Source organism: Amblyomma mixtum, chromosome 2 (assembly GCF_055824585.1).
Source record: "Amblyomma mixtum isolate Tamu chromosome 2, ASM5582458v1, whole genome shotgun sequence".
Classification (NCBI taxonomy): domain Eukaryota; kingdom Metazoa; phylum Arthropoda; class Arachnida; order Ixodida; family Ixodidae; genus Amblyomma; species Amblyomma mixtum.
Genome location: NC_143013.1, coordinates 101,701,998 through 101,714,040, shown reverse-complemented (window position 1 = coordinate 101,714,040; position 12,043 = coordinate 101,701,998). Strand labels below are relative to the sequence as shown.

Sequence of the window (12,043 nt, the reverse complement as noted above, 5' to 3'; positions counted from 1 at the left end):
TGCAGCAATTCTGTATAGTCAAAAGCCGCTTACAGTCTATTTGGATTTTTTTCTGATCCTAAACAATCTATTTACCAGTAATTAACGTGCAAATGGCAGTACTTCCCCGTCAAAAAGCACAACAGGATTACAACGGAAAATTTATGTTGTGTTGTCTGTCTTTGTTCTGTCATGTTTTTGGCATGTCGCATGTGCTGTCTTGTTGTAGTCTGTCTGTCTGTCTCATTGTAGTCTGTCTTGTTGTCCTGTAGTCTGTCTTGTTGTCCTGTTCTCGGTCTTGTTGGCCATCTTATGTCTTGTTTGCTGCACCCCATTATTGTTCTTGAAGCAGTTTTACTGCTCAGTGCATGGATCCCGAAGCAATGCAGTGCCAAAAGCAAGGTACTTACAGTGAAAGCTTGCGTTATTGAATGAATGTAACCACTGGCGATTTGCAAAATTCCCAGCCTGCTCATGGTTGCTGCCACAAATCACATGCAACTTGGTGGCTTGCTCGACTTCCACGCAACTCTTGGTCACTTGCATATAAAAAAAAAAGACGAATCAGTGAGAGATAACAAATTTGATATGCTTTGCATTGTTTCAATGACTAAGAAAAAAACAGCATTTTCAGTAAGCACAGTAAGTCTTATTTCTCACTAGCTTTCTACAGTAAACATCATTTACCAAGACCTTATTAACAATGATGTGCTCACGGCCCCAGCACGACTTTGTATAGTTCTATGGTGTCAAATGAGGTAGACGGCAAACAAAAAAGGAAGTGGAAGTTGGGCTCGAAGGAAGGGCATCACGCAGTCTGCGTGTTGATTGGAGCGGTGGAACTCGCGCTCAATCGTCGCGGTAGCCAGGTAGTAGTTTTCGCGACGCCAATGTGCGGTTTAATGTCAGGAATCGACTAACAGCTCTAAGCACGTGATGATAGTGAACAATTATCCTTGTATTAATACACTGAAAAGATTTTTGCGCGAATTTTTCATTGTGTGGTTGTAGTTGGGTTCACGGTTTCTGTGAATTTCTATAATGTGTACTTTCTTTTCGAGTGACTGCTTTTGAGTGGAATGGACTATATTTGATTTATGTTCATCATACTTATTTGTTGTACATTACTGATTATAAGTGTCTCTCCTGATGGATTCTGTATTTTTCTGATGGTTTCTGCCGCCGCGGTGGCTCAGTGCCTATGGTGCTCGGCTGCTGGCCCGAAAGACGCGGGTTCGATCCCGGCCGCGGCGGCTGAATTTCTTTGGAGGAGAAATTCTAGAGGCCCGTGTACTGTGCGATGTCAGTGCACGTTAAAGAACCCCAGGTGGTCGAAATTTCCGGAGCCCTCCACTACGGCGTCTCTCATAGCCTTAGTCGCTTTGGGACGTTAAACCCCATAAACCAAACCAAACCAACCCGATGGTTTCTGCACAGGGTTTTGCTAAAACAGTTTTTATTTTGTTTAAATATTGGCACGAGTGTTGTGCACAATTTCAAAATATCATGTTAAATCGTTTTCGCTCAAAGTGCTTTGTTCGTTTTTCTTCGTTAGTTTATGATATTGTCACGTAGTGGTGACTGCAGTACGGCGAACAGGAAAACAGCGAGAACGTCTTCGAAACGAAACTCTTTATTCGGGCTGACTTGCGCCCGCAAAGAACTGAATCACTTGGCGGCGACGAAGCAACAAGCGTGCTCGGCGGTCGTCGAACAGAGAATGCCCGTCGCTGTCGGCCGTGCTCTTTTTAAAGCCGACAGCGAATCTTCGAGATAAAGCTTTAGAAGTTACTAGAACATTCTGGCACAAACTAGAGTCGGCTCCGTCCGGATGCGATCCATCGAGATAATTCTAGGCGCGTCTTGCGTCACAAAAGAAGCGATAAAGCGGCGTGCCGGCAGCCTTGAAGCATGAACAAATAAACACAACAAACAAACGCTACAAGGACTCGGGGCAATATGTTTATTCGGAGTGCATCGCTACCGACTTTGTTATGGGGTCAGGGGACCCAGCCAGGTACAGGTTTTGTACCTTTTGTTCCCGGCCCTTAGTTTTCTGTACTGAGAACTAAAATGTTAATGAACTCAACTCAACCCAACAAATAGTGCGTAACTAGAAGGCAGTTTCAAGACTCCCTGGCTGCCACTCCCAATTGCCACCATGCTCAGCTTTTCTTTATTATTTTTTTGTTTACTGTGTTGGCAATTCTCATTAAGATTCCCCATCATCTTTACCTACGGTTTCCTACAATTATAAGCTTATGCCACATCTCTGCTTTTAAGCCACCAATCCTCCAATCGCTTTTTGCTAACTTCCACTGCAGATTTATTTACATGACCATTGCTATCTTTAAACCCTAGGGCCTCAGAAAGAGTGACTGCGCCTGCACCGACATCCGGATGCATACCATCACATTTGAGTATGAGGTTTTCAATTGTTTCCACAGATCTACCACACACTGCACATGTGTCATCTTCTTCGTTAAATTTCTTGCGAAGTGAACCGTTGCGAAGTGAACTGCCGCCGCGCCGCGGCGGAAAGTGCCGAATAACGTACGTCTGGTGATTGGCCGATCTGTTTTGCCTGCTCACGCATCGGACACATCTCCCGTTACTGACGCAGTCGTTGGACCGCGCCACCTTACTCCTACTCCTTCGTCGACCGGCACTCCGTGCCGAGCCCGCTCCGTCCAGCCGCTCGCCTTCCCTATTAGGCCGCCGTCCCGTTCTTCGACGACTCGCCGCAACCCTTTACCTTCAACTTGTTAAAAAGAAAGAACAAACCTGGCGATTCTGCGCCGATTTCCGTCACCTGAATACAGTCACAAAGAAAGACGTCTACCCTTGCCTCGAATTAACGACGCTCTCGACTGTTTGCACGGCGCCAGCTACTTTTCCTCCATCGATCTTCGCTCAGGGTACTGACAGATAGGTGTCGATGAACGGGATCGTGAGAAAACTGCCTTTGTCACCCCTGATGGCCTTTACCAAATTAAAGTCGTGCCTTTCGTCCTATGTAATGCCCCTGTGACCTTCGAGCGCATGATGGACTCCCTCCTGCACGGGTTTAAATCGATGACATGCCTCTGCTACTTAGATGACGTAATAGTATTTCGTCCCCATTCCAAAGCCAACCTGCATCGCCTTTCAGCCATCCTTGCCGTCTTCCGCCGCGCTGGTCTTCAGCTGAGCTCACAGAAATGTACCTTCGGCTGCCATCAGCCTAAGGTCTTTGGCCACTTGGTCGATTCTGCTGGGATCCAAGCCGACCCCGACAAAGTCTGCGCCGTGCGTTCGTTTCCTACTCCGCGCTCCTCAGGTGATGTGCGCAGCTTCCTCGGGCTCTGTTTCTATTTCCACCGGTACATCCAGAACTTTGCGGAAATGGCTCGCCCTTTTACCACACTCCTCGAGAAGGACATCCCGTTCTCTTGGGGACCCAGCCAAGCAGCAGGAGTGCTCTCACCTCTCCACTTGTCTTGGCGCAATTTGATCCTCCAGCCCCTACGGAACAACGGACCGACGCGAGCGGCCATGGCATTGGTGCTCTACTTGCCCAGCGGCAACGCAACCAGCTTCGCGTCATTGCGTACGCCAGCCGTCTCCTTTCTGTCAGAGCGCAACTATTCTATCACCGAGCGGGAATGCCTCGGCCTCGTTTGGGCTATTTCGAAATTCCGCCCTCAATTTTTTGGGCACCCTATCTCTGTTATAACGGATCATCAAGTCTTATGCTGGCTTTCTTCGCTCAAAGACCCTACTGGCCGACTGGGGCTCTGGGATCTTCGCCTTCAAGAATATACATTTTCTGTCGTCCACAAGTCCGGCCGCTTGCACCAGGACGCGGATTGCTTGACCCGTCACCCTGTCGATCCGCCTTCCTCCAACGAACGCGAGGCTGACGCCCGCGTTTTATGCATCCAACATTACGCAAGAACAGCGCTTGGATTCCTCGCTACACTCCCTCATCGACCGCCTCACCGCCAACCGCTCGGATGCTTCCCTCGCCCATTTCGTGCTCCATGAGAACAACCTCTACCGGCGCAATATGCGGCCTGACGGCGCTGACCTCATGCTCGGGGTCCCTCAACACCTGCGCTGCAGCGTCCTTGAGCAGCTTCATGACGTTCCCACGGCCGGAGTCCCTGCACGTACGACAGCGTGCGCCGCCGCTTCTTTTGGCCCGGCCTATACCGTTCTGTCCGCCGTTATGTGGCCGCTTGCGAGCTCTGCCAACGAAGGAAGACGCCCTTGGTTATGCCTCCCGGACACCATCAGCCGATTCCCATCCCGGTAAACCCGTTTTCCCTTGTCGGCCTCGACCTGCTCGGCCCTTTTCCCGTGTCTGCTATGGAAAACAAAAGGATCGCTGTCGCGACGGGCTACTCGACGCGCTACGCTATTACTCGAGCGATCCCAACCAGCTGCGGCACTGATGTCGCTGACTTTTTCCTGCACGACGTCATACTCCACCACGGTGCTCCCCGTCACCTGCTCACCGATCGCGGCTGCTGCTTTCTTTCTCAAGTGGTCGCCAAACTGCTCCGCTCCTGCTTCGGCCGTCATCAATTGGCCACGGCTTACCATCCGCAGACGAACCGCCTCACCGAACGTCTGAACTGTATACCCTCACCAACATGATTTCAATGTAGTACATCTTAGACCATCACCGCGACTGGGATATTAGCCTCCCGTTTGTGTCATTTGCATGAAATTCCACGCGTCATGATACAGCCGGTTTCTCTCCTTTTTATCTTCTATTTGGCCGCGATCCTTAGCGGCCCTTCGACAGTGTACTGCCCGCCACCGCCTCCACGAGTCCTTACGCTCGGGACGCCATCGCTCGTGCCGACGCTACCCGTCTTGTCGCCCGCCAGCGGCTGTCGGCCTCCCAATTAACTCAGAAACGCTGTCATAACTGTCACCGTCGTGAAGTAACCTACTCTCCTGACCCCCTTGTGTTGCTCTGGGTCCCGTCTCGCTGTGTGGGCCTGTGTTAAAAACTGCTCCCTCGATATACAGGCCCTTATCAGGTCGTACGTCCCGTGACCGCGGTGACGTACGAGATCACCCCGCTACATCCACCGCCCTCGGCCGCTACAGCCCGCACCGGCATCGTGCATGTGTCCCGCCTCAAATCTTACAACTCCTCGTCTCCCTGGCCTGTGTAGTGCACACAGGGACGGTGCTTTTGCCTCGAGGGGGTCTTGCTACGGACGCTGGAAGGACGACGAAGTGTTTTTGAAACGAAGACGACGCTGAGGTACGCGCTTGTGTGCTGTGCGACTAGCCCAAGCCGTTGATCCTTTGCCTAGCAGATTACCTCTGCTGTTTGTAGCCGCCACGTAACATTGTAACAATATATGCTTGCACTTATTTTATTTTGTTGGAGATTGCCCGTTTTCAGCGGTTCCAAAATATCTAAGCCAGTCCCCGTGATCCGTTAGCAAACGCCTCGGATTTCAAGCACCTAACATGAACCTGAAATGTCAGGCCATGAAAATCAAGGGAGGTGACGGGTCAGTGAAGCTTTCGCGCTGCAGATTCCGCTGCATAATTTAGTAGTTATCCAGATGCGGGTTCCGAACGACCACATTCTGGGATATCTGCTGGGTGCTGAATCAATCGAACATTTTCTCCTCTCATGGCAGCGGTTCGCACTTTTGGGAAGGACACATCTGGAGGTCCCACTCTCGCGCTTAGTACTCCCTCCGTCACTTTTAGCTCTTCTTTCGTTCAGTGCAAGCGCCAAGGCATTCGCGTGAACTAGGATATGCGGATACATTCACGACTACATTGATGCAGATTGAAGGTTCGTTCGTTGGCTCCATAAAAAATTCTTCCGCATGTTTAAGTACTGGGAAATTTTTTTTTCTATAGTCTATTGTTTTACTAATGCGAAAGCATTTCTAGGCTACGTCGGCGAGGTTGTGTCACCAAAACCTGTCCGCAGCAGTTGTGACGTTGTCAGCAGAGGTAACATATACCGAGTGGTTATAATCGAAAGAAGATCATGGGAGGATACGGCGCAAAAAATTATGTCTGTATTATTCACTAATTAGAGCCAAAAATGTCAAAAAAGGTCAAAATAGCGCTGGCGTGGATAAAGTGAGTGGACGAGAAATCAGCAATGGACGGAAAATAGTGGAAACAGTCAAAAAAATGAAACAGTTTGAATTAATTTGAAATGTGCTTAATGAGTGACAATCGAACAAAAAGTTTCACTGATATGAATTGTGTAATTATCAGCAAAAACCATTGGACGGTAGTACAGGCTGGGCGGAGATATAGTAAGCGGATGGGAAAGCTACCACGGTGCCAAATTTGAAAAACCAAAATAGGTGACTTAGATAAAAGAACGTATAATCAGAGCAAATAAATCGACTTTTAATTGAAGCATGAGATAATGACGCTTATTAAGTAGATAAATTAACAAACAAAAAGAAAATGATAAAGAGAGGCGACAAGTGCAGAGTATAGGCATCTATGCTTTCGCCCAATGCAGGTCGCCGCAGTGATCTGAATTTTTTTCTCTACTAACTTTTGCAGCTTTCAATCATTGAACTGTTTTATGTTCCCGCCTCCTGCCAGTATTCTCCTTTGAATCGCCTATCACCACCAAACCCCGGCATATCGCCGGACGTGGATATGTGCCCTGTCTATTGAGGTCAACAACAACCAGGTAGAGACGCGGCGCAACATGCTGCGATGATGGCCGTGAGGCGTAAGAAACGGGGCAGCCGGGCGGGTCTGTTCTAAAAAGCGCTGGTTCAAATTGCACTCAAGGCTGCAGTCTGCGTACGGAAAGTTACCCCCTACTGCGGATAAGCTCATCTGCATGATCAGACACTTCAGGTTCTATCTTAGGATCGGTTTCAGGATTAGCGCGTTTTCCGGACGAAATTCACCTCAGCTCTGCCAAAAATGAGGCTAAAAGCATTTGATGCTTAAAAACCCTCTCATATCGTGCGACGGCTCCACGTCCAGATGTACAAGCAATACCGTGGCGCCCAGGCTAAAAGCATTTGATGCTTAAAAACCCTCTCATATCGTGCGACGGCTCCACGTCCAGATGTACAAGCAATACCGTGGCGCCCACTCAGAGCTTTCACGCCAGTGGTCGGTCTACTGTGTGAGATGAGCTAAAGGCAAATGAAAGGCAACCACAATACAAGGCCAGAAGACAATCCTCAGAAATCATTAGGAAGACTTTTATTGAAACTTATAAAAAGCTTCACCAGCAAAAGATGCCGTTTCGCGCGCACACAAAATAATGACATGATACGGTAGAAAAATTCCCAGCACCGTAAGTTCTGCAGAGTACCCGTTCTCGCATGGAGGTTATATTTGCACTGCAATCTGTCACACAGCACCGCGTTGTAGTCTGTATTTGCACTGCAATGCGTCACTCAGCACCGCGTTGTAGTCTCTATTTGCGCTGAAATGAGTCACTCAGCACCGCGTGGTAGTCCCTATTTGCACTGCAATGCGTCACTCAGCACCGCGTTGTAGTCTGTATTTGCACTGCAATGCGTCACACAAGCGGTGCGTGTTCTTGCAGACTGCACAAAGTACGTCCTCCACTTCGATACCTCGCAGTGAAGCAAGCCGGGTGGCTACGTGTATTGCCATCCTGGGGTGGTGTAAGGAGATAGCGCCACCCAGCGGCGTTCGTGAGGAGAAGAAGAAGAAAAAGCACGAGGAGCGCGTGCTGAGGGGTACGCCGGGACAGGTCGAACAGGATTACGTGGCAGAGAAGAGAAGAGCGCGGAGGGCGACGGACGTGGACGAGTTCTGCTGGCTCCCCGAGTTCCGAGCTTGGGCCTTAGCCGCAGACGTCCGGGCCACCAGACCTGGACATCCATCGTCGAGAGCCTCAACCACCAGGCCCAGGCGCTACTCTTCTCCGTCCATCCGTCAGCTGCTCTACATAGGCCGCTTCTGGCGCCTACGTGACTTTTCCGGGATACCAGACCTGGAAACCGTGCCGGGAGCCCACGAACGCTGACGCTGCGGTAGCCTTGCATCGACGTTGGAACGCCAAGAGACTCCTTGACTACCCGACACCCAGCCAGTCCTCTCCGCTCGTTGCTCGAATAAGACAAGTAGTGTGACTTTCCTCTTTGACTCTTTTTTCTGCATTTTTCGTAAGCACCTTGTTCTGTTTCCCCGTGTGTTTTTCCCGTGTGTTGTTGCGTTGTTCTCTTGTTCCTTTCCTTTTTTCTCGCTCATATTGAAATTGGTTTCCTTTTTGATAAAATCCGCCTCGTTTATTGTTTGTACTTTTGTGTTTGTTTAAAATAAGACCTGCAATCTCTCAGATCCTCACAGGTGGGAGGCTTTCAGGTGTTCCGACTCCTGAAAGAACACATTGAAAGGGAAGAGGTCACTACATGGAAAGAGGGTGCACTTGGCGAGCAAACAAGCCCATACATGTATTACTATGCGTTGCAGGCATTTCGTACCAATGAATCTGCTACACATGTCCTCTTATATTCTGAGGGACCCATCTAGTGGTTCGAAAATTTGGTCGTAGGGGAGAGCCCCGGCTGTACTAGCAGTTAGTCGGGCAACGTGGAAATCTGGTGCGACGTGATCAATCTGAGGTGTTATTCTATCCGTTCACTGACGCGCTGTTAGTGTGATGGAATGAATCAATTCGCTAGCGCGCGCACTCACCTGTGCGAGTAATCGAGTCCTATTTCGCCCAAGGCGACCACCTTGGGATGTTCCAAAGCCCGTATGAGGTGGTCTTCGACATCCTCTGTGTATTGGTGGGCCATGTGAGGGTGGCACCCGAATGCACCCCAGACACCTTCAGCCAGGATCTTCTCCCATATGTGGCGCTGCAGAGGCTCTTAAAAACGAGCACACGTACGGCAAAGAGGAACTAAGTGCATGCTGGTGCTGAGCAGTGCCCGCGAATTCGAGCAACGTGTAAAGATGTGACCATATGCTCAGCGAAATCTGCCAGCCAAGAAGCATTCGAACTGGGCGTCAAAAAAAAAAAAAAACAACAACACATCAGCACCATAGCGTTTGTATGAAACGAAAGCACCTATAGGGCAGCATAGCACTGAGGGCCGTCTCAGCTTTCACGGTGCCCAGAAGTCAATTAGTACGCCTCGGCTTTCATGCCATGGAGACATCCGAGCTTAACTTATCCTTTCAAATGAACGCGTAGCCCATGGAGAAGATTGATCGTGATGAATAAAGACAGTTGGCAGTAAGCCTCTGAGGACCGATCAAGATAGCATGGTCCTGGGGAAAAGCCAGGATTCGCATCGAGATTTCTTTTGAAGTGGTACCTGCTTAAAAGTCGACGGGTCGCAAAAGTTTGCCACGCAGCCATCGTAGCAGTCCGGGAAGGTGTCTGCGTGCTTGTTGCGGAATCGGGCGTAGGAACCGCGGTGACCCATTTTGGGGAAAAGGAAGTCTAGGTGGCAGTGGGTATCCACGAGGCCCACTTGTGACGACAACTTGTATGACCACTGTTTGAGTGGCGCTTGTTGGACTTTTGGGGTTGTTGTGTGGGCAGCCTCTGTGGATACGGCTGCTGCCTCCTTGCTGAGGAGGGCGCAGGGAGCCTCTGGAGAAGAGCTGGATGATCGCGTGACTAGTCTGCGCCGGAATGCGACTTCTGCCGGCTCCTCGTGCTGACAAGAGGCTAGCAGCAGGGCACGGGCGTCTGCTTCATCGTCCTGTGAAGGGAAAAATGGCTAATGCAGACACTGAGAAATGAACATGAAGCAACTGCTGTCAGTAAAATGACTCAACAAATTACGCAAGTAGAGAGACGTCCGCCATAATATACGCAGTGCAGTCGCGAGTAGAAAAGATTAGCTGAATGACGTCGCCGGAGAGGTGAAAATCGCACTGTGCGCATGGCGCGGAACCGTGCTTTGCGAACACACCTGACTATTTTCGTTATCGGCGAGTTCGTAACCGCAGCACCGAGCATTGCTATCTGCCGCTCATGTGGCACGTAATTGGAGCTAACCTTTTTTACTCGCGACTGTAGCTGTTAACCATTCTGCGGAGTGGAGGCACAGTGAACAAAACAAATTTAAGGCTGTCGTGATGATTACGATTGTGAGATTGAGAAATTAACTATTATTTGATCTCAAGACAGTCGCCTCAGCAAAAGAAAAAGATGTCCTGTAGCATGCTTATATCAACCGTTAAAAGAATACGCAGAAATTGAAAGAAATGTGCCAGGGAGCTGGTATTACATTTGAGGGATGCAGTAGGAAACTAGAATTGCGACGTTAAAGGGCTCCCACATAAAGTTCTCCAGACGTTCACGGTAAAGTCGGCTTAGTAGTTTTCAACAGAACGCTAAATACCTTGTCTTCCTGCAAACAGTGCGCCCTGTACGTGCTTGGACCGTGCCACACGAGTGCGCTTCTGAGCATGTGAATCTTGTAACCGGGTAGTGTCTCGCATGGGTGTTCCCCGGAAGAAGGGGAAGGCTTCCAGCGCTCGGGGGACTCGTCGTCTGTCGAATGTGGTGTGAAAGCTCCAAGTTGTCGGGCGAAAGGGCTTCCGCACTCATGCCATGACCATGGTTGATCATCAGACGAGACACGGAGGTCAGGAAGATCCTCTTGAGAAGGGCAACGTCTAAGCAAGTGCGTGCAGTCGTCTGACGACTGTGAATCATTGTCGCTGTCGGAAAAGTGGTCGTCGCTGCAGGGTTTAGCGAATGGCTGTTTTGCGGCCATGATCGTGAACCTGCAGTTTGTACAGAAGACATGCTTCAAGTGGTTCTCTATGTAGACACAGATAGAGTAATAACTTAATGCTGACAGGCAGCCGACGGTACGGCAATACTAGCTTCATAACGTCTTTCATACGCAAGTTAACATAGGAAGTCGTGATGGAAACACATTGGAGACAACGGCGCAGAAATGCAGTGTACCTTAGCGCATGACGGCTCCGCTGAAATCAAGGCCTTCGCTCGGTACATTTTCACAAAGGCTGCCGCATAACAAGATTTCAAAAAAGCAAGGAAAGAACCACAGCACTTTGCTGTTTACTTGTACGCACCCGTGGAATGAACCCAGTAGTCGGACGAAATGTATCGGTGACGACCAGTGCGAGTGTCTTCACTTTTACCCTGGTCTGCTCGATAGCAGCACGGCACAGCACGAACTGTTCTCCTTCTCGAAGAAAGTCTTAACTGGCTCTGTGCATGGAAGGGAAGTTCCAAGGAGCCCATATGAGGGAGGGTGAGAGCGAAATATCAGCACGTGGAGAGAAAAAACAAGTGTGGCCAGGAAGTGGACCCTTTCCCCTTTTTCGCTGCCATTGTTTGTCAGTGGAGAATGAGTCAGGCTCAGCCTTTTCATAGTAGAGAGAGGGTAGGCAGATGGATTCTGGCCACTCCCAAAGTGAACAAGACCAACGTGAACTAGTGAACAACGTGAATGGTAGTGTGATGTCGCTGTTAGTGTGATGGTATGAAGAAATTCGAAAGCGCGCGCACTCACTTGTGAGAGTAGTCGAGTCCTATTTCGCCCAGGGCGACCACTTTTGGATGTCCCAATGCCACGATGAGATCTTCTTCGACCTCCTCCGTGTATTGGCGTGCCATGTGAGGGTGGCATCCGAACGCGCCCCAGACGCCTTCCTCCGTCAGGATCTTCTGCCACACGTGGCGCTGCAGGGATACTTCAGAGTGAGCACATAGCAAAGAGAAACCGGGTGTTAGCTGGGTCATACCAGTCCCCGCGAGTGCGAGTAACGCTTCAAACATTGACCATACACTTAGCGAAAGCTGTTGGGAAAGTATTAGTACTTCGCAACATAACATGACATGGAGTCGGTCCTGTCTTTTGTGTGCCTTCTGTGTCCCCGTTTCTCGCGCCATTACCAGTTTTTCTTCTAACATCACACTTCAGAACCGCAGCGTTTGGATTAAACGAACGCGCCTACAAGACAGCATGCCACTGAGTGCCTTACGAGCTTTCATGGAGTCAGGAAGAAACCAAGGACTATACCACGGCTGTCATGCCGAATGATCATAAAGGCTTAACTTAAATAATGACATCAAGCAAACGCG

The 12,043-nt window shown here is 49.7% G+C and overlaps 1 protein-coding gene across 1 annotated transcript; it reads right to left on the bottom strand.

Annotated features, from left to right (window-relative positions):
• Positions 1-6,770: 6,770 nt before the first annotated feature.
• On the bottom strand, positions 6,771-11,701 carry LOC149360323 (uncharacterized). Its single transcript, XM_089567832.1, has 5 exons — positions 11,472-11,701; positions 10,326-10,713; positions 9,288-9,680; positions 8,659-8,825; positions 6,771-8,337 (listed from the first exon to the last, which is right to left on the bottom strand). The coding sequence occupies exons 1-5, from the start codon at positions 11,699-11,701 to the stop codon at positions 8,322-8,324; spliced, it is 1,194 nt and encodes a 397-aa protein (XP_089423958.1). The 3' UTR covers positions 6,771-8,321.
• Between the last annotated feature and the right edge of the window lie 342 nt (positions 11,702-12,043).

Bases quoted from the DNA above. Each gene is read 5' to 3' on its own strand.
- LOC149360323 (XM_089567832.1), bottom strand. From the start codon at position 11,701: ATGACCCAGCTAACACCCGGTTTCTCTTTGCTATGTGCTCACTCTGAA. The intron at 9,681-10,325 runs GTATTTAGCGTT...TTCCCTTCACAG, and splicing joins ACTGTTTGCAGGAAGACAAG to GACGATGAAGCAGACGCCCG. The intron at 8,826-9,287 runs GTACCACTTCAA...GAGCCTCTGCAG, and splicing joins ACCCGTCGACTTTTAAGCAG to CGCCACATATGGGAGAAGAT.